Source organism: Cyprinodon tularosa, unplaced genomic scaffold, assembly GCF_016077235.1.
Source record: "Cyprinodon tularosa strain WSP-4 unplaced genomic scaffold, ASM1607723v1 ctg934, whole genome shotgun sequence".
In the NCBI taxonomy this organism is placed as follows: domain Eukaryota; kingdom Metazoa; phylum Chordata; class Actinopteri; order Cyprinodontiformes; family Cyprinodontidae; genus Cyprinodon; species Cyprinodon tularosa.
Window position 1 is genome coordinate 137,462 of NW_024039712.1, and position 27,512 is coordinate 164,973.

At 40.3% G+C, this 27,512-nt stretch overlaps 1 protein-coding gene across 2 annotated transcripts in view; it reads left to right on the forward strand.

Moving 5' to 3' along the window:
• The first annotated feature begins 424 nt into the window (after positions 1 to 424).
• The window catches only part of lmo3 (LIM domain only 3), a 39,228-nt gene continuing 12,140 nt past the window's right edge, over positions 425 to 27,512 (forward strand). Inside the window, exons 1-2 of one of the 2 annotated variants that reach the window (XM_038274850.1) lie at positions 425 to 667; positions 6,823 to 7,036. In XM_038274850.1, the coding sequence (XP_038130778.1) occupies positions 6,831 to 7,036 (206 nt within the window). In that variant the 5' untranslated portion in view covers positions 425 to 667; positions 6,823 to 6,830. Of the gene's footprint in view, positions 668 to 3,729; positions 4,063 to 6,822; positions 7,037 to 27,512 lie in introns of those variants that run through there. The other variant, XM_038274848.1, reaches the window with a different exon arrangement.

Consider the following 27,512-nt stretch of genomic DNA (forward strand, 5'->3'; position numbering starts at 1 on the left):
CAAGTCTGGCTGCACTACAAAGGTTAGCACATCTGATTGTCAATAGTATCGTGTGGGTGGGAGAAGGAAGGGAGGGAGGAGTCATGGAGGTGAAATGGGGGAGGGAGGGGGAGGTCGCTTTGAGAAAAAGAGATACTTTGATATTTCGGAATGTTAGAAGGGTGAATGTGGAGAACAGGAGGTTGGGGATCTAATTACCGGGCCATAATTGGGGGCTGGGGAATAGGTTGCCGTCCTCTCAACTCACTGCAGATCAATTATGTTAAGAGAACATCTGTAAGTAGTGCTTAATGAGGTCCATTAGAGCAACATGCGCTGCCTTCCCTAACGGTGCTTGTCAGCTTCTAGGATGAGCTGAAGTGTGCTGCCGACTGGGGACCTGGTAGAGGGGCTTAAATAGAAGGGGAGGCTCAACGTTGGACCACTTTTCCTGTCAGAGAAGGAAAGAGATAGAGATACGGCGTAAATAGAGGGAGAGGGGGGCGCTGATATGGATAGGAGCGACTTCCAGGCAGCTTGGATGATTTTCCAGCAATAACTCGCTTGCTAAGGTTTCTCTAGAAGATCAGGAATGAGCTCAGCTTGAGAGAGTTTCCTCGTGGACAGTTTGTTTACAGGTTAGGAACATCTGCATCCTTTAACATCCCAGGCTGCATCCCAGTTCAAGGTAGGAGCCAGGACACCTCCTGGATTACTCTGACATGCATGTGTCTGTTAACATGCAACCAAACACGGCCTCTTCTAGACTGGCTTCCTCTAAAACTAATGCAAGGTTAGAACAGAGAGGAGCCTTCACAGGCCTCCCCTCTCCCTCTAGGATGCTGCTGCCTCCAGCTTCCATTCACAGAGAGGATGACTTGGCTAATTGAAGGTAGAGGGGAAATGGGAGAGGTGTGGGAGCGCTCTCTCTCCCCCATGCACACACACTTCAGCAAATTGCATGATTACAGAGATAGGCAGTCTTAAAATAATTCAATCCATGACAAAACCTAATTACTGGCAGGTAATACCCTGTCAGCTTTAATGCATCTCATCACTCATCACAGCACGCAGAGCGTTTTATGGCCCATCTTATTACCGCCGCAGTTTAGGCTCAAGCTGCATGCCAGCTATTGACTTGTCTCCTCCTCCTCCTGCCGTCTCCTCCTCCTCCTCCTTCTCTGGGCTGGAGCGTTAAAGAACAACCTGCATTTATTGGGAATTAGAGCACCATGGGTGTGCAAACACACGTCAGGAAGTGACTGAGAGCCTCAGCCGCAGCTTTATGGTCAAAATTGGGCTGAAATGGATGAAAAACGAAGCAAATCTTCTAAATGAATAATGAAAAAGGAGCAATCATGACAAGTTGGGTATCATCATTTATTTGAAGTGTGATCATGTAGCCATAAATCTATGCTGAAAAGGATTGAGTTTAGAAAACACACAAGAGATACAATTTATTTATTCAGGAATTAAAGGAAAAGTCTGCTTAAATTCAGAATCCAAACTTCTGAAAGTCCTTTAAATCTGAAATGATTCCATCTTGTTCAATAAATGATCAGTGTTTTTAATTCAGAGTAATTTTCCATTTAATGTGCTTTACTGGAGGCATCCATGTTTGTCAAAGAACACTACTGCCACCTACTGGTTAGTGACGTCACGGTGCGGTATCGGCTGTTGATCAAGTCCCAGTGCTGTATCTGGTGTTTGTCACAACGCGCTATTATCCAAGTCATAATGATTATAATGATACTGGACTTTTCCTTTAGCCTTTGAGAAGCTCTTCTAAAACAAGAACAGTGAACCAGTGATTGGGAAACTAATCTGAGTGAATAGATCTATAGTTACGGGTGCTGGTCATAAAATTAGAATATCATGAAAAAGTAGATTGATTTCAGTAATTCCATTTAAAAAGTGAAACTTGTATATTATATTCATACATTACATACAAACTCATATATTTCAGATGTTTATTTTGTTTAATTTTGATGATTACAAATGACAACAAATGAAAATCTCAAATTCATCATATCAGAAAATTAGAATATTGTGAAAAGGTTCAAAATTGATGGCCCCTGGTGCCACACTCTAATCAGCTAATTAACTCAAACCACCTGCAAAAGCCTTTAAATGGTCTTTCAGTCTAGTTCTATAGGCTACACAATCATGGGGAAGACTGCTGACTTGACAGTTGTCCAAAAGACGACCATCGACACCTTGCACAAGGAGGGCAAGACACAAAAGGTCATCGCTAAAGAGGCTGGCTGTTCACAGATCTCAGTGTCCAAGCACATTAATAGAGAGGCGAAGGGAAGGAAAAGATGTGGTCGAAAAAAGTGTACAAGCAAGAGAGATAACCGCACCCTGGAGAGGATTGTGAAACAAAACCCATTCAAAAATGTGGGGGAGATTCACAAAGAGTGGACTGCAGCTGGAGTGAGTGCTTCAAGAACCACCACACACAGACGTATGAAAGACATGGGTTTCTGCTGTCGCATTCCTTGTGTCAAGCCACTCTTGAACCACAGACAGCGTCAGAAGCGTCTTGCCTGGGCTAAAGAGAAACAGGACTGGACTGCTGGTGAGTGGTCCAAAGTCATGTTCTCTGATGAAAGTAAATTTTGCATTTCCTTTGGAAATCAAGGTCCCAGAGTCTGGAGGAAAAGAAGAGAGGCACTTCATCCACGTTGCTTGAAGTCCAGTGTAAAGTTTCCACAGTCAGTGATGGTTTGGGGTGCCATGTCATCTGCTGGTGTTGGTCCATTGTGTTTTCTGAGGTCCAGGGTCAACGCAGCCACATACCAGGAAGTTTTAGAGCACTTCATGCTTCCTGCAGCTGACCAACTTTTTGGAGATGCAGATTTCATTTTCCAACAGGACTTGGCACCTGCACACAGTGCCAAAGCTACCAGTACCTGGTTGAAGGACCATGGTATCCCTGTTCTTAATTGGCCAGCAAACTCTCCTGACCTTAACCCCATAGAAAATCTATGGGGTATTGTGAAGAAGAAGATGCAATACACCAGACCCAACAATTCAGAAGAGCTAAAAGCCACTATTAGAGCAACCTGGGCTATCATAACACCTGAGCAGTGCCACAGACTGATCGACTCCATGCCACGCCGCATTGCTGCAGTAATACAGGCCAAAGGAGGCCCAACTAAATACTGAGTGCTGTACATGCTCATACTTTTTATGTTCATACTTTTCAGTTGGCCTACATTTCTATAAATCCTTTGTTTTTATTGGTCTTCAGTAATATTCTAATTTTCTGATATGATGAATTTGAGATTTTCATTTGTTGTCATTTGTAATCATCAAAATTAAACAAAATAAACATCTGAAATATATGAGTTTGTATGTAATGTATGAATATAATATACAAGTTTCACTTTTTAAATGGAATTACTGAAATCAATCTACTTTTTCATGATATTCTAATTTTATGACCAGCACCTGTATTCTGAAGATAAAAGGAGTGATAAGCAGATTTTATTTTATTATATATTTTTTTTGCAGATTCTGGTAAATGTGGAAGAATAAAGAAGTCAGAAAAGCAGAAACTGGAGGCATTTTTATTTATTTTGTTACTGATTTAAGTTGTGTTTGAATTGCGTCCGTCTGAGCTCCGGGATGACGCATGTATTGTGAATTGGCGCTATAGAAATGAACTGAATTGAAAGGAAATCTCATTATTTCCAGCAGTGATCGTTTATTTTTCGCAGTTGAACCTTTTAGCGCTTTGTTAGGACAGTTTGCGTCATGAACGTTTCTAACTGATCCAACATTGAATGAAGAGCAGCTGATGGGAGGCTGGTCCTCGCGGCGCGCGGCAGGATCAGAGGCTCTGCGCATCGCGGTGGGGGGGGCGTTTCTTTGTCATCCTGTCATTTGAGGCCAGCTCCTCGCGGCAGCAGACCTGCTCCCACGCGCCGTGGCCAGCGGTGATCAGCAGCGGACCCGTGGCAGCTCCGCTCCCCATCTCCGCGCTAACAAAGCCCGCTCTGCGGACCGGACTCTGCGGCTTTAGGTCGGATGGTGCTTCGGCGGCTCAGCAAATGCAGAAAAGGGAGCAAAGTTTCGGTAAGAAGCTGTTTGATTTTCTGAGGAATTCCCTGTTTTTCTCCGTGGAAGGTGCCGCGACCTGCTTCTCTGCCATCCTTCCGCCCCACGGCCACGGAGCCTCCATTTCCACGGTGTTTCCTGGCAGCTCCGCTGCCTGTTTGCTTTTTAAAATGTGGATTTAGGATGGAAGTGGCTGCCTGCACACTGATGGGGAAATGTCAACATGTTTGCATGCAGCTGCAGCTGCGCATCCAGCTGCAGCTGCAGCTGCTCCATCACTTTACTGAGAGTCAGGATTTTATTGCAAACTTCCCTTCAGTCAAAGAGGAAAATCCTTTCATCGCCTCCAACTCTCAGCCTGCAGGAGGGGGGGTGCTTTGCTTTGCTAATGACTTGCAGGACTTTGTAGTGCTAATGAGGTGGACTGATCAGGCAGGCCAAAATCCAGCCAATTAACAAATAAGCACAGGAACAAATGAGCTCAAATCTTTCATTTTGCACATTTTTTCCCCCTGCATTAAACACGTTTTAATTGGCAGGAAAAAAAAAACGTCATGTTTTTCTCCATTTTTTTATTCTTTTTGTTGCTAAATGTGATATTTTGTCATGTTTTCCTGCCTGATCAGATGCAGTGGGTGTGATGTTAGGAGTCAGATGTGTCTTGTAGTGATAACTGCATTCACATCCATCATAACCAGGGGCCACGGGGCCCCTGGTGGGAAATTTAAATCAACCACGTGCTGCAGAGTCATCATTAAAAAAACCCAAAACAAATTAAAGTAAAAGGTCTTAATTACATTCACTAAAACTTTAACAGTCCAGTGTTGGTTTAATTAAAAGTTAGCCACACTAACCTGCTTTATTTGAAAGAAGAAAGTGGTGGGGGTGTAGGTGGGGGTGTGGTGAATGGGGCACAAAGGGAAGTGAGGCTGTGGTGCTCCTCAGGGAATGAAAGGAGAATACTAATTTAAAGCCTTATTGTGAGACGCCTCCTCTCACCCACAGGGCCAACAAAGGCTCTCCCCAGTGAGCCCAGGCCAAACAATGCACAGCACTGCCTGGGACCCCGCCCCTTTACACACACACACCATTCAAAAGGCCAGAACCGTAGCTTTGTGTGTTTGCCTGCTGGTCTAAACGGTCCTGCAGACAGTTGCTTTGGGATGATCTTATGTTGGAGGGTCCAACCCGCTCCATGCGCTGCTGTTTCAGTCCAGATGAGGAAGACGCTCTCCTCCGTTTCTCTTCTGATGCGGCTCCTAAACACAGCAGCCTGTTCAAAACATTAGGAAAGTAGGAAGGACAGAAGCAGGGAACGGCAGCATCAACATCTTAGAGAAACACAAAGAAATGGGATCCATTAAACAGACTTTTAGGCTGTGTTCACACTGCAGCATCCCAGCAGAATCCTCTCCCTATTAATATTTAATTCCCAGTTATAAAAATGTGCCGATCATTCTTTAATAAGAGCATCATCATTCGGACATGCAATGTTTGTTTTTAAACCCAATCCAATTATTTTTATTGATTTTTGTGCCCATCTATGACCTGGATCTGATCTTTTCATGACGGTCTGATCAACACAGATCCCATGTTTTCTGATGCGACCCAGGCCACTTGGCTCTGTGGTGCTGAATCCGATGAGAATCTGATCTCTTCTAATGCGACCTGCGTCTGAACGGCCAGGTCGCATTTATCTAAAAATCAGGATTGAGCATCAGGGCGAGCAGCGTGAAGGTTGCCCTATAGTCTCCTGTTCCACACAGAGAGAGCAGAATAACTCCACTGTTTCCACGGAACATTTAATGCATCTCCATTTTCTTTAAAAACAAATTATATTTTTTTCTCTAAAGACATTAGTTGAAATTCAGACTGAATTATTCAGTAAAGAAATTGTAATTGCAATTATTTTTCAACCGATTGCTATTTTATTTTTCCTTTGCATGAACCCTAAGCTAGTAGATGTTTCTCCTCAGACTTGCACAGAGTCCTTTGTTGCAGGATTTTACTGTAACCTGCTGCCACCTGTCTGTGTGGCGACAAACCTTACATTAGATGAGCTTTATGGATCTCACAGCGGAGAAATTCACTCGTCACATATTGGCATAGAAGTTAAAGAAGGTGCAAACAGGGAGGGAAAGGTGCATTAAGAAGAATAAACTATATATATATATATATTTATATATATACAGTATATCAAGATAAACAAGGATTAAGGTGCAAGTATACATGTATTGCACACAATGAAAAACAAAAAAAAAATAACAATAAGAAATAAAAAATAAAAAGATTTAAAAAATATCAGGTAGTAGCACTAAATTACTGCCACCTATAGGGCTGGAGGGAGACATGTAGTGTCCGGCTTAGAGCGATTAAAATTGGAAGCTTCTGCAATTTCAAAACTGCTTCTTTGTTAAATCGTGATTATATTGCGAAATGAATTAATTGCCCAACCCTGGATGAAATGCCCATTTATTTACTTTTTTTCAGATGCAAGGAAGCATAAATCTAACATTGTTAGAAGAAATATATTTTAGCTGTAGACTATTAGCTTTCATAAGCAAATTCTTTGTTTTTTTTTGTTTAAGAACGTTGTTTCAAATATTGTTGTAACTTTGATAAATAAAACCTCAAACCTCTGACCGTCCCTTCAGCTTTATTCTCTAATTTAGCTTCAGTTTTTGGTGTGCCTGTGTGTGTAGTAGGTAAATAACCATATATAGGGGTTTGGGAGCGCGCCACTGCTTCAGTGTTTAACGGCTCCGTCTTTCCTTCCAGGTATACAAATGCTCACCGTCCAGCCGGACACGAAGCCAAAAGGCTGTGCCGGCTGCAGCCGGAAGATCAAGGACCGCTACCTGCTGAAGGCTCTTGATAAATACTGGCATGAAGACTGCCTGAAATGTGCGTGCTGTGACTGCAGGCTGGGTGAGGTGGGCTCCACGCTGTACACCAAAGCCAACCTCATCCTGTGCCGGAGAGACTACCTACGGTAAGACAGACCTGGCAGCTCAGCTACTCTCTGCGCTGCAGAGATTCTGCTTCCCCATTCACATTTGGTTTGTTTTTATTTTCTCAGTAAAGAACAGTAAATTTGAGATTTCCCTAAATGAGTCGTCTGTTGAGACGAGAGAGGCAGCTTTTGTCTGATTGATCTTTCTAGATTTTTGAAAATAAAATTGGTAATTTCTTTCTTTTATTAAGAAGTTCCTTGATTGTATTTATTTTTCCAGGAATAATTCTCTTTTCTATGTGAATAATAGTAATGGTTAAGAAAAATCCAAGAATTTTCTGAAAATTCTACAAAATGCTTGTTGATCATCTTTATTGTCAGCAGTCTTAATTGGACGTGTTTGTGCAGGTTTCCTATTGCAAAACATGAGAATCTCTAACCTGCCTCTATGCGGCGCTTCCGTCTGGTTAGGAGCTGGATTTTAATGGTGGGACTTGATGGTTCCGCCTCATCAGGTTAGGACCAATCAGATAAGCGCAGGTGTAGCAACGCGCTCTGTTTCTCTAATTCTGTGAAAAAAGATAAACTGTAAAGGAAACTTTTGATGTTTTTCCTGAAAGTGCTGCTCTCTATTACGACTTTAATTTTCACTGCACCATTCCTCGAGTCGAGTCGCAGCTTGTTGTTATGCTAGCAGAAAAGCTCAGGTGCATTATGGGTAATTGTACTTCATGTCTCTACCCGATCCGTCCCGGAAACCCAATCCATCCTGCGTCTGTGTGAACAGAATAACTTCCTGGTAGGCATTATTTTGTTTTTCCTTACTTTTTTATTTTTTGTCTTTTTCTTTTTTTTTATTTGCGTAAATATTAAATTTTCTAAAAACAAAAAAAATGGAAACATAAAAAAACACTTAAACAGCCTTTGGAGCGTTACTGTGACTGCTCTGATGCAGTTCAATGGAGAGAACGGAAAACGGATCCATTTCTTCCAGGAAAGTCTTCAATAATTTCTAAACGATGTAGTTCAGCATTCTTTAATGTTTTAAGTATATAAATAAATATTCTCAGTACCGTTATTACATCGTTTTTGGGCTCTTATTATTCTGATCGCGCTTACGCAGGACGGACCGAGCTTCTGGACGGATCAGGTAGGGACCCTGCAAAGTCCCGCCTCCCTCTCTGTGATTGGTCCACCCATCTCTGACCAAAGTCAGCGATTATTTGCTAGACTGAATTACTGTAATTTAGTCCGGTTGGCCTGGATAGGGAAACTCATGAACGATGCAACAGAAATTAATCAATTATTCCCAGGATTTATGATTCAGCAGCTTGTTCTGATGGTGATTTCTTTTATTTATATAAATGTTAAAGTTAAAACTGTAGCATCAGAAATGAACAGGATCCTCCTGAAAGCAGCAAAAAGTGAAGCTTTCTGTTTTCCCTCCATTACTTTTCTTTAAAGTGAACTTCTTAGGGTTTCCTCAGGTGGTTTTCACATGGCATGTTTTTCATTTTACCAATTGTGTCATAAATAAACACAAATTCTTAAATCTACTTAACAGAGTTACATTAAATTAGTTTATTGATCCTTCCTGTGAAATACTTCATGGTCTTGGATCGTTCATCTACCGTATATAATCTCTTGTTTTGGGTGATATTGTCCAAGTGATGCAAGCTGGATTTATTCTTCTAGTGTTTTTTTGTATGGATTGAAAAGCTCTAATATATACAGTTAATCATTTTAAGATAGAATGTTTTGTTGGATTTGAGGATTTAAATTGAGATTTGAGTATATTGTTCATCAGGAACATATTCTATTATGTGCAATAGCCCCGTTTCCACTGAATGCCCCAGACACCACGCATTCTTTTATCCCAATCATAGGAAGTTAGCCTCAGTTTTAACAGGAACCACTGAGCCTGGGTCCTGTTAAAGGAAGTTTTTCCTCTCCACTATCGCTGGATGCATGCTTGGTGTGAGGGATTGGTTAACTAGCTGGTTTTCCTTTCAATCTGAATTTATGATTAGATTGTGTGAATAATGGGCCTTTAGGGGATACGTGTTGGGAACTGATGCTAGAGAAACAAAGTGAACTGAATTGGTTGATCCTTGGACTCCAAACTCAGCTGTTCAGGGACTAAAGATAAAGTAAAATATAGCTTAAGGAAAAACTAGTGCATTTTGAGTTGGATACATTCATTGAATTGATTGTCTGCTCATCTTTGCCGACTTATAACAATATTTAAGTTGAACTTTTCCACAGACTGAAACTTGGTGTCTGCAGGTCTACTAAAGGCTTCCACTGTTTGGAATTATTAAGAATGGGAAGAGATGCTGTTTTGCAATCAGTTGATTTGCAGCATCTTCTGCCAAACTAAATGAGATGGAGATTCATTCTTTTCCTCCAAAAATTCACCAAACCCGACGTAACGAGGGTTAATTGAATTCTTCAGGGGTCTGCAGCCCTGACTGATGCCATCCAGCTAGCAGCTGAGAAACAACAACAAAAAAACAACAAAGAAGGGAAACACAAGCAGAGCGTTATGCTAAAACATTTCCTGTCCACAGTAAGACGCGTTTGTGCGACATCAACATTTCTACTTTTATAGCAGATCTAAACATAATTAAAAGTTGAATGTGTTGGAGGCTGATTGATGTTCCACTGAGCATCATTTATTAAATTAAGATTGTTCAATCAGTAGATCTTCCCTTTCCAACAGTGGTGATATAATCTATTTATTCTCATGTAGTTTGCAGAACATCAAACTGATAATGATGGAGGACGGCGGTCCGATTCACACTTTTAGGTAGAGAAGAAAAAGCTAAGGAAATAGATCACAGCTGCAACTAATAATAATTTAGCAAATTGATTCATCTGTTGATTCTTTTAATCGATTAATAATCAGATAGAAAAAGGTTTTTTAAAGGAGACTTTTTACAAAACATAAAGTAAAACTTTTCTACCCGACAGGTTCTGGATAGAGCAGATTGAAAAAAGAGAATTAAACTGTTTATACTTTTTATCTTTTTCCACATAATTCCTGCTCTAAGTGCGTCACTCTGTCAGCTAAAGGCCTGTTTTAGAGTCTCTATAGTCTACATATTATTCTGAGAGCTCCTACATTTGATCTTGAAGCCAAAACTACATAAAAGTTGGTTTAAACTAAATTAAAAAGCTCACTCTGAGACTTTCATTTCATTTCAACTGCTTCTTTTTTTAAGGATTATGCTCCTTTTTTTAATTGCATGTAAACATCAGTGAATCAACCCAATATTTATCTTCCTTCATCACAGAAGCTCCAACAGAAAAAAGCTGTAATAAAGAATAAAAATCCACAGACTTTTATAGAATCTGATGGTTTGAAAGGTTGGCGATTCTGATGGCGATTTCAAAGGTTCAGGACTGACGGGATTTATCTATTCTCCCCGACGTCTGTTGACCTAAAGCTGAATGATCTGAGCCAGCTAAGAGAGAACACTGGAAAAACCATCTAGAAATAAGTACAAACTTCTTAAATTAAGTGCATTTACCCTTAATTTGAGCAGGTTAATGAGATGATTTTCCAATGGAATGAGTATTTTTACTCTTAAAATAAGATAATTAGGTAATATGCACTTGAAATAAGAAAAATTCAATTGTGTTTCCTTATTTAAATGTAAATTGTCTTGTTCCATAGGCAAAATGTCTGTTATACCTTCTCAATTTAAGAACAAATGCACTTATTTTAAGAAAAAAGGACTTCTCTAGATTTAGATTTTTTTCCAGTGAAGCTTCTTTCTAGATGAAAAAGTCTGTCCAGCATTTCTTCACATCAAATAATGAACCAGCGGGAAATGTTCCACTAAAATAAGGTTTGATCCATTTCAGTGGGAAAAAGACCTGTCTGACCACAGAGGGTAGAAACTTTCCTACCAAATGGAATAAGTTCTGCTGTTTCTGATGAGATCCTTCAAAATGTGCATTTAAGAAAGTTGACGGAAACACATCTGTTGACTATGATGGATGTTAGATCTGAAGTGATTCGTACCTGAGTGGAGGGATAAGCCTGGTTTACAGGCCTTCTGTCTAAACTGTCTAAACTAGGCTTAAAAAATTTACTGACTTCTGATAAGTTGTAGATTCATATCAGTTCAGTTCATCTGATAAACTACATCCACCTTGGTAGAACTTTCTGCGTTGCAGAAGGTGTCACGGTTCATCCTTTAGAGGAGAATGAAATATCTGGAAGCCTTGCTAGAACTAAATTCTATAGAAGTTACTTTACACAGTCTGGTGGTGACCAGGATGTAGAATGAACTGTGTTTGGGTCCATCTGTAAATGACCTACAGAGCTAGTCGTCTGTGAGAGGACAAACTCCTGACAGCATGAGAAGCTCCTCAGCCCACAGTCCAGCTGGAGTTTGGAAGAGTTTGATGTTTGTTATCAGCTGCAGGACTGAGCTGCTGACTGAAGAACATCAGATGTTCTACCATGGAAATGGTTCTTCTGATTCCACGGCTAAACTCTGGAAGCTGCTCTCAGGGGCGGATTTAGGAAATGTGGGGCCCTAGGTAAAGACAGGCAGGGGCCCCTCTGAATGGAGAAGACAACACATTAAACAGCCCCATTCTACAGATAGAGAAATGTTAATAGAATAGACATCCATTATCTGTTCTAGGTTGTGTCCCTCTCTTCTTGTCCCTTTTCTTCTTGTTTTCCTCTCTATGTTTTGTACTCAGCTGACTTTTCATGCTGTCTCTAAAGGAATGAAAGATTGTTTCCAAGCACTAAGCTCACTTAGCTGATTGCTCCTTCCTGTGTTTCCAAAAAGGCCAAAGTAAATAACCCAGTCCTTCTTTTCACTGTAGACAAGCCATGATCTGCTTCTCTGTTCTCCATTTTTCATTTGGATGAAATAATAGCTGCATGAATCATGACAGCAGACAAGATAGAGGAGAGCAGGAGGCGGGGTTACCAATCTACTCGCTCTGGAGAGCAGAGTTCGCTGCTTTTAGATGTTGTCTCCAAAGTCTCCAGTAGCAGAAAAAAGTCTCTAGATTTGGCGCTAGGAGCTTTTTAGAAATCAAAGTGCTAGAGGGGTCTGAAAAGTGGCTAAATATAGCGACTAAAGCGCTAAGTTAGCAACACTGCTCTTTGCATGGTTTGTTTTCAAATGGTTTGCTGCTGTCTGTTTGGACCTTTCTGAACATGTGCAGCAAATGGACTGATCCAATATGGGGGACACTGAAGGGGGGGGCTGAGACACACTTAATATTATCAGCATTCTGATGGCATTTTAGCCAAAAGATTTTTATCAAAAACATAATAATTGTGCACAAATAAGGAATAGTTGTATTAAACATACATGGAAACAGAGTTTTAATGGGGCCCCCGGGAAGTTGGGGCCCTAGGAACCTGCCTAGTACTGCCTAATGGTAAATCCCCCCTGGGTGCCCTCCACATATGTAAAAAAAAAAAAAAAAATTCTTTAGATTGTTTCTTTGAACTTGGACACATTAAATAATAAAACATGTCTTCTATCTTGAATAAATAAACCGTTTGAAGTTCTTTTAATCCCAGAAGAACAGATTTCTCCTGGAATGTTTGGGTTAATGTTGGACCTGAACTGAATCCCGTCTCTACAGCTTGCTTTACAATAGAGCACTTTGCATAAATAAAAGCCTCTCCTACTTCAGCTTTTAGGGGACTTGAAGGAGAAAGCGGCACTCAGGCCTGTCAACCTCGCCACTTTATACCTCTTTCTTCTTTCATCCTTCACAAACACCAACATCTTCCTCTCAGTCCGTCTTTGATGCAGCTAATTAGGCCCTCCATCACTGAAGAGAGCCAGTAGATGACCACTTGATTAGAATTATGCTCAGGCTTCCATGAATTACAGCCCTAAAGAGAATCCCCTGCTCCTCAAAGTCCAGCTCATAGCACAATTTGCTCTTTCAGTATTCCTCCAATAAAAGTCATCTTTAGTGAATGTCATATTTGATTAATGCTTAAACTTCTGCTACGTGGTCTTTAAAATGAAAGCTGTTCTGCATCTGAAACATGCTGACTTTCTGGGAATAAACAGCAGCCAGATTTTTTGGTGTTTGCTATTTTTTATTTTTTTTATACATCAAACAGAAAAATCAACATTTTAAAACGTGCAGCTCTTTAAAATCTTTCTTTTTTTTACAGAATAACATCTTGTTTAATACTTTACATCAGAGGTCTTCGAGAGGGGGTCTGGGACCCCTAGGGGTCCGCAGAGGTACTGCATGGGGGTCGCGAAAGTTTTGGTTGATTAGACTTCTTTTTATATACAGTATTCCATGCTGCCACTAATTGAAATGTCTTTAAATCCACATTAACATGAATTCAACACACTGTACTAAACAGATAAATGGAGGCAGAAGATGTCTTTGCAGATCTGCGTTTCTGAGTAAAAATAAGTCAAATATCTGACAAAAGAGTGGAAATTAGAAGATTATATAAAAAATGTTTTGTTATTGTTGTTTCAATAATTTTAATAGTAAGAACAGAAACATAGACTCTAGATTTTTTTATTTCTTCAAAAAGTCAGAGAAAGAATATCAAGATTTGATGCATAAAATATCTAAAAACATGACTTATATTTTTAGATAGTCTTCAACATAAATGACAAATGAACCAGAGAAAAGAGGTGAAACAGGTATAGGATAGCTGCAACCTAAACCTTTTTTTTATATTCCCCCTGCAATTTTTTCCACTAATGGAAATGTCTTTAAATCCACATTAACATGAATTCAACAGACTGTAGTAAACAGATAAATGGAGGCAGAAGATGTCTTTCAGGCATCAATGCAGAGACACACAGGAGCTCTTTCAAGCTGGGCACCGTTTCATTCACAACACCTGTCCCATCAACCAGGAATCAGAAATACTTTAATAATCTCAGGGAGGGATTACTTTAGTTACATTACTCCATCTGTAATAGAGTAACTATAGGACCAGTTTGATAGAACACTATTTCATACAATATATAAAATTAGGGGGTCCCTGCTCCATCTCGCCATCAGTTTGGGGTCCTTGGCCTGGAAAACGTTGAAGACCGCTGCTTTACATGAAAGAGTTGAAATCCAAAATGGCTGGATTACACTGAAATGCACCTCAATTTAATTAAATAACACCTAATGGGATTATATATACAGTTTCAAAATTGGGTTTGTTCATAAAACGATATTTACTTTGTGGTCCAACATTAAATAGGGGAAAAGGTTTTTTGTTAAGACAAACTAGTGTCAGGAGCCAGTTTGCATGTTCTGCTGATGATGCAGCTGTTTACCATCATTCATCAATTCTTGTTCAGGCTGCTGAGTTTACTGTTAAAACTTTCTGAAGTTTGTCAGACAATAAAGCCCTGTTCTTTATGCAGATAGGAATGAACTTACGCTCTTTTCCAACCCATCAAGCAATTCCTCTAGGGTTTCCACAGGTCCTTAAAGTCCTTGAAAGTTCAAGGCCCTGGAACGTTTTAAGAGCAGGCATTAAAGAGCCCTGCCTTTGAATGTTTCTGGAGTTTCAAAAATACAATCAGACGACCACTCTCAATGTGTTCTTGAATAACATGATGACGTGTGTTGGCATTATATAAATAAACTGAAAATAAAATAAACTGAATAACAGAAGATGTATGCAATCCATTGTTAACCTCCTTTAAAAGAAAACAAAACCGCAGTTTTTTTTTACAATGTTATTGCAGAATGCAATGTTTTGGACAGAAAATTCTTGCAGTTTTGTAAAATCTTTTTGTTAGCTTCTGTACGAAATTGGGCTTTTGGTCTTAAATTATGTTATATATTTTTTCTTTCCCCACATTTCAATGAAATTCTTAAGTTTGAGGGTTTAGGATGAATCTGCCTGTTAATCAAAATGAGACCAAGAAACAAAATAACCTTTGGCTATAAGCGGTTTATTTTATCACAGGAGCCTCTAATAGACCGTGTCCTATAATTTGTTAACCACTAAATGTCCTTGGTGACATTTTAAGGCATTTTAATAAAACTTAACAATTTTACAACACATTCTAGGCCTGAATGATGCATCCAGAACAATCACGATAAATATCTTAATTTCAGTCAATATAATTCTAATATCGACCTGTACAATAAAATATGCTCAGAAAAACTGGCAAGATAGCCAATAACAGAATCCGTATGAAACTTTTTACATTATTATGCCAAGCCAATGAAACTGCTTCAAAATAACATTCTCAGAAAATATCTTTTGAAAAAAATTAACTATATCTGTTTCATTCTATTCAGTTTATTTCTATAGCTCCAATTCACATCACGTCATCTCAGGTCACTTTCCAGTTCACCAGATCATCCAGTCAGAAAGTAATCTATTTAAGGAAAACCAGTTGATTACATTGACTCATTGACTCTTCAGCAATCCCTCACACTAAGCATTCTTGTAGCGACAGTGGAGAGGAAAAACCCCCTAGATGTTTCATAACATCATCAATGCTAACCGAGCGTGATGATGTCACACAGCGGTGGGGGGATGGAAGCCACCCAGCTGCCAGCGAGGGGTTAGACCAGCTTTTAATGCCAGTGGGAAGGAAGCCAGATGCTGATTGTTCGCAGGTCGACCATGTTTGAAAAACACACATTAAGCCGCTATTTTGAGTGGGAAAAAGGCTTTGGAGATAACTTGGTGATCTCCACCTCTGCTGATAACCATACTTTGTTTCCAGACTATCATCAGTGGGAGCTACTCGCCTGGAACAGCGTGTGTGGGGAATATAAACCAAGGGCAGCGGCAGATAATTCGCCTCAATGAATTGAAGTAACTCAATCATTCAATGAATTTATTACAATAAGCTCCTTAATTAACATTGTGTGGATGCACACTATTCTTGCTGATCTGATTAAACTTATCTCCACATGCGTCTGTAGACCAGTGGTTTCCCTAACCCCCAATTCAACATGCACTGCTGTCCACCCTGATCAATCAACACGATCAGACGAGCGATGATCATTTCAGGAATTAGTCTTTTTATCATTTAGTTAGATTTTTTGAAAAACAAAGCAGCATCTAAAGCAGTGGTTCCCAAAGATTTTGTTCTGGGCCCCCCTTTGGATTACAATTAAATTTCCACGCCCCCCCGACCACCCCCCCCCCCCCCCCCCCTGTGCAAAATGGAGTGAAAACATTGAACAGCTCCCTGAGAGTTTTTTCTTTGTACTTTCATCCTCCCATCTTTTCAGTGGCTGTAGTGAGCCTGCTTGTTGCTGCAGATCTTCTCAAATCTGGGTTGCAGTATCACAACTGTCCATTATGCTCAGTCAAGCAAGCGCTGTTTTTTTTTTTTTTTTTTTTTTCATTCATCCATACCGCTTCCCGCGCCCCCCCTGCAATGGCATTGCGCCCCCCTAGGGGGCGCGCCCCACACTTTGGGAACCACTGATCTAAAGGCTAGCTTCTGAAACAGCAATCATCGCTACATGATGTGAATTGGTTCTATAGAAATAAACTGAATAGAATTGAATATACGAACAGAAACAGCGGATTAGTTGCAGCTTTTGATACTGCTGCGTTCTCTGTTGCTACTGACAGCCAGAGTGCTTCCAGCGCAGAGAGAACGGTCTGTAATGCTGGATGAGATGGAGCAGGGTATCCTGCAGCTCTGATGACGGGTCGTACGCGGTGACCTTAGCTGAGGGTTCGTTGTTGGTCTGATGAAGCCAAAAGCATCTGGATTTTAGTGATAAAAAGCCTGAGTGAGACAAACAGCTCGCTGTCCTTCTTATGCACATTTTATTTTTCCAAAATGGTTCGGCGACCCCCAGAAATCATCTCGGAACCCAAATTGAACCAGGTCCTAAAGTTAAGAATGGCTGCTCCATGAATCTGTCTCCATGGATACCAGGACGGCTTCATTTGGTGGGAGTTGATCTGCCAGATGATTGCTTTAATGTCCTAACCATAGAAAGTAGTTTAATGAAAACATTTCCGCTTTTTAATCAAACTCATCTCTGGCCTTATTAATAGGCTTGATATCGTTTATCATTTATTCTTGGCAGCCGGTGTTTAACACTAAGCAGTCTCTGTGGTAATGAGTCTTAAAGAAGTGTTTTAGATTTATGAAGCGAACCTGCTCATCCTTAAAGATTCACAAACCTCACTTGACCATTTTCTTAAGTCTTCACTAAGTACAGGGAGTCATTAAGTTGGATTTTTGGATCACATCTGATATGAAAAGGACAGAAATAGCTGCTTACACGTATTTATAAAGAAAAACTGTCCTCACTATAAACCAAATGTTCTGGTTTAAGTTTTTCTTTTAATCAAATTCAAGTGCAGATTAAAGATTGTTCAACCATTTCTCACACACACGTCCTGGAGGTCATTTCTATGCATATATTAATGGCCTACTTAGACCTTTTCTCTCCCCGTTTATGACGCTTTACAGATTAGGTTTGGGTCTTAAGTAGAACTAATTTTTAATCTGAAACCCGGGAGAAAAATGTGTTTCAGTATTCTGATAAAATTGTGAGGAACAGAGGTGTATGTTGGAACAAATTAAAGACTATGATACAAAAAAAAGGCCTAGATTTAAACGTAGAAATAGCCCAGGCAGATAGATGGAAAAGGTATGATTTTTGCTCTGATTCTAATCAGAATTCTATTCAGTTTATTTCTATGGTGCCAATTCACATCAGGTCATCTCAGGTCTTTTTACAGATTCAACTCAACCAGATCATCCAGTCTTTCCTCTTCTCTCTTTGCTCCTGCTCTGCACCTCCGTTTCAACGCCGCTGAGATTCACAGAAGGATTATTTCAGATGTTAATAAGCTGTGATTTAAAATAACAGAACTGAAGTATTTAAAAAGAAAAGAATATCAGATCTAGCTGACAGAGCTCGTCCACCTTTAGCAGTGCAATTCTAGAAAACAATGATCCTAAAGATAGCGGCAGCATCAGTGCAGCGGTGTAACGATGCTCTTTATAATGAGCCGCACTGCAAAAACAATCTAGAAATACGTAAACATTTCTTAAATGTGTATTTAAGTTCCTAAGCGCATTTAGCTTTAATTTGAGCAGATAAATAAGATTATTTGAGATTGGAATGAGTATTTTTTCCCTTTAAATAGGATAATTAGATAATATGCACTTTTTTCTCATTTTAAATGTAAATGGTCTTGCTCTATTGGCAAAGTGTGTCACTTTCCTCCTCAGTTCAAGAAAAAATGCACAGATTTTATGAAAAAGAAAAAACTTATTGAGATTTCCTTGTTTTGCAGTGTGGATATATCTTTTAGATTTCAACATGTGGCTGGTGTGAGATATTTTCTTTTTAAAAGGACATTTTTGCATCACATCTATAGTCCTGACTGGTTCTAACCTGCTGACTGTCAGTCCTACCCGGGTCCCGTCTGTCCCTCTCTACCTCGGGGCCAGGGGCAGTAGTATGTTTTTCAGAGCGGGGGCCACCAGATGCTTGTTGATGGTCAGGATAAATGTAATATTTTTTTTATGTTTGTGTAAATTGCTTTAAGTTTTGTGGAAAAGACCTCCTTAATTCTTTTAAGCATCGATGACATATGGGAGTCCAAGCATGCCAGCACCCCCCCGCTACTATCAGTTGTTTTTTTCATTTGCTTTAAGCATATTTAGACTGGGTTGGTTTCTTGTCTTTGTTAATATTCCTCTCTATACAACAACATACACGTTTTATTTCTCTTTAACATAAAATATATAGCACTTGTATTTTACTTTGTGCTTTTGTTCCAAATATTTGAAAAATAAACTAGTCGGTGTTTGCTTTTTTCCCCCTTTTGTCTGATAAAAAACAAAAAAGGTCTTAATAAAACACCAGATTGATAAGAAGGAAGCTTCAGAGGAGCAGTGATAAATCCTTAGTGATTCCATCCCTCTATGAGATCCTAGTGAGAGGAGGAAGCTGTGCTTATTCCTCCTCTGCTGGGTTTTTGGTTTCATTCATTCCTGCAGAGACTAGTTCATCCTAAAGACCAAAACCCCCAGACCAGATCTGAGTGGAGTGGTGTCTGCAGTTCAATGCCGTGAGGAAAGATGTACGTCTACACCTGATGGACAAAGGACATTCTTTGGAGGACCAGAATGTTCACATTTTGGACAAAGCAGACAGGTGGTTTGAGAGGGACGTGAAGGAAGCCATCTAAGAAAAGACAACCTTAAACAGAAGGGGGGGGGTACTCAGGTTTCAGCTTTCAAAAACCTACAATTCAGCGATAGAGTTGATTCCTTCCCGCTACCATCGCAGCCCCTTTACAGGAGAGCAGAAGACCTCTCCCATTCAGCCAGGCCAGCAATTCCCTTTAACGACCCCCTTTCAGAGACATAGACAGGTATGGGGCATTGCAGGCTAACAAAGAAGCCAAACGACCCCCATTCCAAAGGGGGGGACCCATTCATCTGTTTCTATTTGCATGTTTTCTAAACTAAAACAAGGCTTTGTTGGGCTGCTGGATAAAGCTTCGAACTAAACGCTATTTCTGACATTTCGGATTAAAAAATCTTCCTGGATGGAAGAGAAACGTCTTCAAACTTGGAAACTAAGTCCAGTCGATTGATTTTTACTTTTTAGGAATTCATTCCTGCAGAACTCATGGAGTGAAAGACGTTGATGTTCTGATCCATCTGTGGGGTCATTTAAAAGCAGTCAGTCCTTCCTTTACAGACCATGACTCATGCTTTGCTCTGAGGATCTAAGGCATATGGAGGATTCACACTGATGTCCAGCAGACAAACCTGCAGGTAACACCTGATGTTATCTTTTGGATATTGACCAAAATCTCAGAGGAATGTTTCTGACAAATTGAAGCTAGAAATAATCAAGGCAGTTCTGAAAGGTCAAACCGGGTCTTAGTGGTAGTGGCACATAAAAACATGAGCTGAAGCTGGAGGCTTTAGTTTAGGTCTGGCTGTCTGTGACTCAAACTGAGACTCTTTATACGAGGCTTCCAGTCCAGAGCTGTTGGCCTTTTCCTGGCTTCCTGTGTTCTATGATGTGTTTGTGTGGAGAATGGGCTGCATCCTTTGCTGGAAACATTGCAGGGCCTGCAGGACCGCCGTATATTTGGCTGTCACTTTCATTCTGCAGGCATGTGGGAGGATGATAACAGAAACCCTGCTGTGACACACACCAAGCTGCAGCGCACTATCTTCCTCTTTCAGCTCCACAATCTTTGCCAAACATTGCTTTTGTCTTGTTTCAGTTATACAGTTTCAAGCAATATACTCACACACCCTGGACTTGCTATATGTAGTGAGGACCATGTTTGATTTTCAGTCTTTTCTTTGCCCTTACCCTAAAAATAACCCTAAACTGAACCATTACCAACACAATACTAAATGTCCTTATTTTGTAAAACATGCTCCTTCCAGGTCACAGGAAATGGGGAACATACAGGACAAGTTCCCAGTGAGGCACACAACCTGTTTTAACTTAAATACCCTGACATAATACCCTATCATACCAACATGTATGTTATATTGGCTAAAGAATAAAACAAAATGACTCTAAACAACTGATTAGCTCCCTTTGAAAAGGTTTTAACAAATTCAAGATCAGGAAATAGGAGTGGATTGGAGCCCAGTTTATATTTAAAGGGGCAGCCTTGCAGTAGGAAGACACCCAGCAGCATAAAGGTGGCCAACAGTCTGCACGGATTGGTTTTAAATACAGACCAGGCTTAAGATTAATAGGGTGCTAATGCTGTCGTCTGGACATATGGGGGGTTGGGTGGCAGTAAAATGCATGAAGGGGGTTTGTCTTCACAGAAAGGTAGAGATAGTTGCAGCCAGCATGCAGATCCATGCATGGAAGTAGAAGTAAACACTTTTGCACAAAGGTTACGGCAAACTTCTGCAACAATGGACTCTTGGCACGCAAGCCGGGGGGGAAACATCTACAAGCTTCGGGTTTCTGCAATGAAAAATCGAATTTAAATCACAATCGCCACCTCTTAACATCCACCGAATTTTAAAAAATCCTCACCTTTCTGCATACCCAGATGGAAAAGCAAATAAGGAGCACAAACAACATGTGTGATACATTTAATACCTTCTAGTTTCTGAAAATATCAATAGTATGGTAAATAGATATCAGTTCAAAAATGACTCATATTTGTTTTGTTTCTTCTCTACAAAACAATAGTCTTATTTAAATAGCAGTAGCAAAGAAATGCTTGACAACAGACATGTGTCATTATCTTGCATTTATTTACAGCTGCAGAATATTTCCCACCTCTTGGTCTAACAGTTCCAGAGCTTTTAACTTCTATTTAGTTTATGGATCTAAAAGACGTTTATGTTGTTATACATTATAAAAGTTGTGTATATGTATGTGTGTGTTTGTATTAAAGTAACACCCATGGGATGAATGGATTGTCAAAGTCCCATCTTGGAAGGTGGTACTTTGCTATGCTATGTTAATGTCTGGTTTGGTGGATTGATTTGTAGAGGACCAAAATGCTAACCTGACAACAGCCAGATGCATGTCTCGCTCCGCCTAGCTCCACTCACATACATCTGGGAACCCGCCATAGGAATTGCCTTTACTGAAGGCTGGGCCTTATCAAAACTCCTTGCATATGATTGGATAAGCCACTTGTCTGTCATCTTTATTGACGTGCTATTTCAACCACTCACACCGAAGCTAACCCGTGACGCTGTGAGAGGAGTAGCCATTTGGTAGATCAAGCTCTTGCCAAATTCGGTCGGGAGAAGGCCAAAAACATCGTTTCCACCAACAAAAGCCTTCAAAGCCGTTCTCTGATGTTCTTTTAATGAAACAATATCAGATAGATTGGACAACACAGAAGAAATAGCAGCATCAATGCTAACGCTTGCTTCCTCAATGCGAGCCGCCATTGTTGTTGGAATCTCGCGGTCGCTTCTCCACTCCAGGACACACCCGCCCTGCGTCCTGATTGGACAGACCATAAATTCGGTTGGGGAAATCACTTTCAATGAGCGGGTTCCCAGATGTATGTGAATGGAGCTGGGCGGAGGGAGACATGCATCTGGCTGTTGTCAGGTTACCAAAATGCAGAGAGCACAGATTAGTTCTTCTTGAACTTAGAAGCTGAAAACAAGGAGACACTTGGGTGGAACATAAATACCAAATAAAGATAATCCAGCAAAGAGGAACTGCACATGAAGTGTTTATATATGAAAGAAACAAACAAAGAATGTGTCAATCATTGGCTCTACCTTTCTTATACCTTATCCAAAATACTCAGGTTATCCTGAGCTATTTTCTGCATTTGTGCTGCTATAGGCTTAGAGTGCTGGAGGACAAAGGGACCACTTTTCATCTTTCTGCTTCATTCTATCGCAACTTTCCCACTCTGTAGTATTTGTTTGTTCAACTTCGAACGACATGGGAGCTGGGTCGTCTGCCTGGCTGTGTGTTTCCTGGACGGGGCCGCCTGTGGAGCTGGTTGACAGTTGCCTTTTGTATCTATGCTTCTTTTTCTATGTCTGCTTCTGTCTCCTTGAACCCCAGTGGGTCTCAGCAGATGGCCGCTCACACTGAGCCTGGATCTGCTGGAGGTTTCTTCCTGTTTAAAGGGAGTTTTTCCTCTCCACTGTCGCTACAACCATGCTTAGTGTGAGGGATTGCTGAAGAGTCAATGCAATCAGCTGGTTTTCCTTAGACGGAAAACTTTGAATCAGTCTCATAGGATTATCTGTAAAGAACCTTAAGGTGACATGTGTTGTGAATTGGTTCTATAGAAATAAACTGAAGGGAATTGAATAAATCAGCTGATGGGGAGCAGGTGTGAACAGGAGTAAGTAAAACAGAGCAAAGGGGAAAGAAAACGGACACTAGGGGGCAACAAAGAGTAACCTGGGATCTAACTGTAACTGGAAAAGAACTTAAATGAAGTTAAAGGAAATAAAAATGGCCACATTTAAAACTAGAAAAAGGAATAAATGATACAAAAAATGCTGAAAAGAGATAACAGAAAAACCTAACAAGGGAGAGTAAAAACTTAAATTCTAAAATAAAGAAATAAATCTGGACACAGAATAACATAAAATAAAGCATAACTGAGAACTCAAACAGAAAACCTAAACAGAACCCCAGTCGGCCTCGGCAGATGGCCGCTCACACTGAGCCTGGTTCTGCTGGAGGTTTCTTCCTGTTAAAAGGGAGTTTTTCCTCTCCACTGTCGCTACAAGCATGCTTAGTGTGGGGGATTGTATTTGAGTCAATGAGTCAATGCAATCAACTGGTTTTCCTTAGATAGAAAACTTTGTATCAATTTGACTGTATGATCTGGTTGAACTGTAAAGTGCCTTGAGATGACATGTGTTGTGAATTTGGCGCTATATAAATAAACTGAATTGAATTGAACCAGAAGGGCAGAATTATGAGCGTAGCGATGCCTCAGGACTTAGCGATTGGTCTTAGAATCCGTTTATCACAGCCTGCAGTTCTCGTACCTCGTTAGGATGGATCAGTGTTGCTGTGAATAAGATCATAAGCACTCCTCTATCCGCGATTGTACCTGAGGTAGTCATGGAATCTGAACCGGGTTTAGACTGCTTTGATCCAGTTGAACTCTCTGAATTAGCAAAATTATTGTCTTCATCTAAGCCTTCAACTTGTATGTTAGATCCAGTTCCAACCAGGTTATTTAAGGAGGTATTCCCTTTGATCTCCTCCTCCATTTTAGATGTGATTAATCTATCTCTGTTACAGGGATATGTACCTAAAGCTTTTAAGATTGCTGTAATTAAACCTCTGCTTAAGAAACCGTCTCTTGACCCAGATGACTTGGTCAATTATAGACCTATATCCAATCTTCCTTTCTTATCCAAAATTCTTGAGAAAGTAGTTGCCAAACAAGTTTGCGATCACTTCCACCATAATGAACTTTTTGAAGAGTTTCAATCTGGCTTTAGAGCTCATCATAGCACTGAAACAGCTCTGGTGAAAGTCACTAATGATATTCTCATGGCCTCAGATAATGGACTTGTATCTGTGCTCGTCCTGTTGGATCTCAGTGCTGCATTTGATACAGTTGACCATAATATTCTTTTAGAAAGACTTGAATATTTTGTTGGAATTAAAGGAACAGCACTAGACTGGTTTAAATCTTATCTATCTGATCGAATTCAGTTTGTTCATGTTAATGATAGATCTTCAACACGCTCAAAGGTTACCTGTGGAGTACCACAGGGATCAGTGCTAGGACCAATTCTCTTTACTTTATACATGCTCCCAATTGGTAGAATTATTAGACAGCATGGGATTAATTTCCACTGTTATGCTGATGATACCCAGCTATATCTGTCTATAATCCAGATGAAGCTAACCCATTACATAGATTACAGGCATGTCTTGAAGACATAAAAACCTGGATGACTCTTAACTTTCTCCTTCTGAATGCAGACAAAACAGAAGTTATAGTCTTTGGACCAGAGTCTCTGAAAAAGAAACTGATTAGCCAGTCACTTCATTTGGATGGGATTAAACTGATTTCAGATAATAAAGTAAAAAATCTTGGTGTTATTTTTGATCAGGACCTGTCATTTAAATCCCATATCAAAGAGGTTTCTAGAATTTCCTTCTTTCATCTGAGGAACATTGCAAAAATTAGAAATCTCCTGTCCAGGGGTGATGCTGAGAAACTAGTCCATGCATTTGTTACTTCAAGGCTGGACTATTGTAATTCTTTACTATCAGGAAGTCCACAAACTGTAGTTAAAAGCCTTCAGCTGATCCAAAATGCTGCAGCCAGAGTTCTAATGAAAATGAAAAAGAGAGATCATATCTCGCCTATCCTGGCTTCTCTTCATTGGCTTCCTGTTAAATCAAGAATAGAATTTAAAATCCTCCTTCTCACATATAAAGCCTTAAATGGCCAAGCTCCATCTTATATCAGAGATCTGATTGTTCCTTATGTTCCTAACAGAGCACTTTGCTCTCAATCTGCAGGTTTACTAGTGGTTCCTGGAATTTCTAAAAGTAGAATGGGAGGCAGATCTTTTAGTTATCAGGCTCCTCTCATGTGGAACCAACTACCAGTTTTAGTCCGTGAGGCAGACACCCTGTCTACTTTTAAGGCTAGGCTTAAAACTTTCCTTTTTGATAAAGCTTATAGTTAGGGTGGCTCAGGTTATCCTGAGCTATCTCTATAGTTATGCTGCTATAGGCTTAGACTTTTGGAGGACATAGGGACCCCCATTTCATCATTCTGCTTCATTCTCTCTCTGTTCTCCTATTCTGCAGAATCTGTTAGTTCAATCTCTAACCTTCTGCTCTCTCTGCTTTTCCTCAGAGTAGCTTTGCCTCGTCTGTTCCTGTTTGGCTGTGACGTCATCCTGGAAAAAAACATCAGCTGTGCTGCTTCTATCAACACCCTTGCTAATAGATGTTGGAGATCGGCCTGTTTTCCAGTGTGGTCCTGTTTCTCTGACCGTGACTGAGTGGATGTGCTCTCTTCGTCCTCTGGCATGGGAGCTGCCTTGGAGCTCGTCTGCCTGGCTGTGTGTTTCCTGGACGGGGCCGCCTTTTACAGCTGCTTTTTGTATCTCTGCTTCTGTCTCCTTGAACCCCAGTCGGCCTCAGCAGATGGCCGCTCACACTGAGCCTGGTTCTGCTGGAGGTTTCTTCCTGTTAAAAGGGAGTTTTTCCTCTCCACTGTCGCTACAAGCATGCTTAGTATGAGGGATTGTATTTGAGTCAATGCAATCAACTGGTTTTCCTTAGATAGAAAACTTTGTATCAATTTGACTGTATGATCTGGTTGAACTGTAAAGTGCCTTGAGATGACATGTGTTGTGAATTTGGCGCTATATAAATAAACTGAATTGAAATTGAATTGAATTGAATTGAATGAGAGCAAATGGAACTGGCAGGCACATAAGCGAGGGCACTCAAGGAGGAAAATCTTATCCCAGTGACAATTCCCAGGTTATGCCTGTGGTAATTGAAATAATTTTGGCCCTTGAGTTGTTTAATCATGGAATCACTTGAACGGTGGAGATGAATTAATTACAGCTACCGTCTACAAGCCGCCTCCTCCCTTCCTAACCTCCCCTAGCATTCTGCAGAACATCCATTCACATTCCCAAATGAAATTGTTTTGCAATATTGGTCATATCTTTTCTTCTGCACCTTTGTATAGATGAGACTGAATCTAAATCTTCTGGTTGCCACCTCCTTTCTATGTAGAACACCAGCATTGGTTAATAACGCGACCATTCCATTAAAACGCCGACCAGAGATGTAACAAATCATTTGACTGTTATTAACCCAGAGTCTGTAATTATGCAAATTGCCATAGATTTTCCCTTGATGCTTTAAAGTGTGAATCGGGGGTCGTTCTCTGTATTCCAGGCAGACGAGAGGCTGGTCATGCATTACTGAACTTGCCACATTCATCATGTTGACTGATGGCACAGGGAGTCGGTCCCTGGGTCCTGGTGGTTAATGTACTGGGTAATTAACTGTCATTTGCCTAGTAATAGGACGATGATCAATGGTTTGTGAGGAAACAAACTCTAATGCAGAAGCTGATGAATGCATCCAAGAGATTAGGGCCGAGGAGAAATAAAAAGGCCTCCAACAGAGCTTCTACTTTCTGCTGTCAGAATCCAGAAAGATTCATTTCAAAATAAGAAAACAAGATGTTTCACTTACGTCTTTTGTCATTTAATGTTAATGATTAATGCTGCGTTCACACTGCAGGTGTTTAAAAGCGTCAAAATAATTTGGGTCAAACGCTGGTCCGGTTACTTTGACGCTCAAGCTAGAGAATATTGAAATTTAGACTCTGAAACATTATTTCCTGCATTCAGAGGTGGAATGCAGCTAACCTGATTATGGGGAGTATGTGTGATGGACTAGAGGTGGAAATGTCATAAGGAAGACATGAGATGATATTTAGGTTCAATATATAGATTAATTCAGATAATCAAAGAGTAGAACTTAAAGGAAAAGTCGCTCATATTCAGAATTCAAACTTCTGAAAGTTCTTTAAATATGAAATTATTCCATCCTGTTCAATAAATGATCAGTGTTTTTAATTCAGAGTAATTTTCATGTGAATGTGCTTTACTGGAGGCATCCATGTTTGTCAAAGAACACTACTGCCACCTACTGGTTAGTGACGTCACGGTGCGGTATCGGCTGTTGATCAAGTCCCAGTGCTGTATCTGGTGTTTGTCACAACGCGCTATTATCCAAGTCATCTTGAAAACATTCTTCTTCCAAATGTTGGCTACATATTACGGGTTTTTTCTCTGGCCAGAAGTTCGATGGCAAATCCTCCCTCTTCAAGATGGCGATCCAACGACCAACCCGTCCGTGGAGGATCAGGAATCAGAAAGGGGAAATAACTCTTTTTTTCACTTTTCCCCGATGTATTCCAGCATCCAGCTGCCATGCACGTGGGCATTGTCAGTTTCACTATAGCTCTGGTGAATTTCAATAGTGAAGTCCTCTGGAAATCTTCAATAATTGTTGTTGATTGCAGATGTGTCTAGTAGTT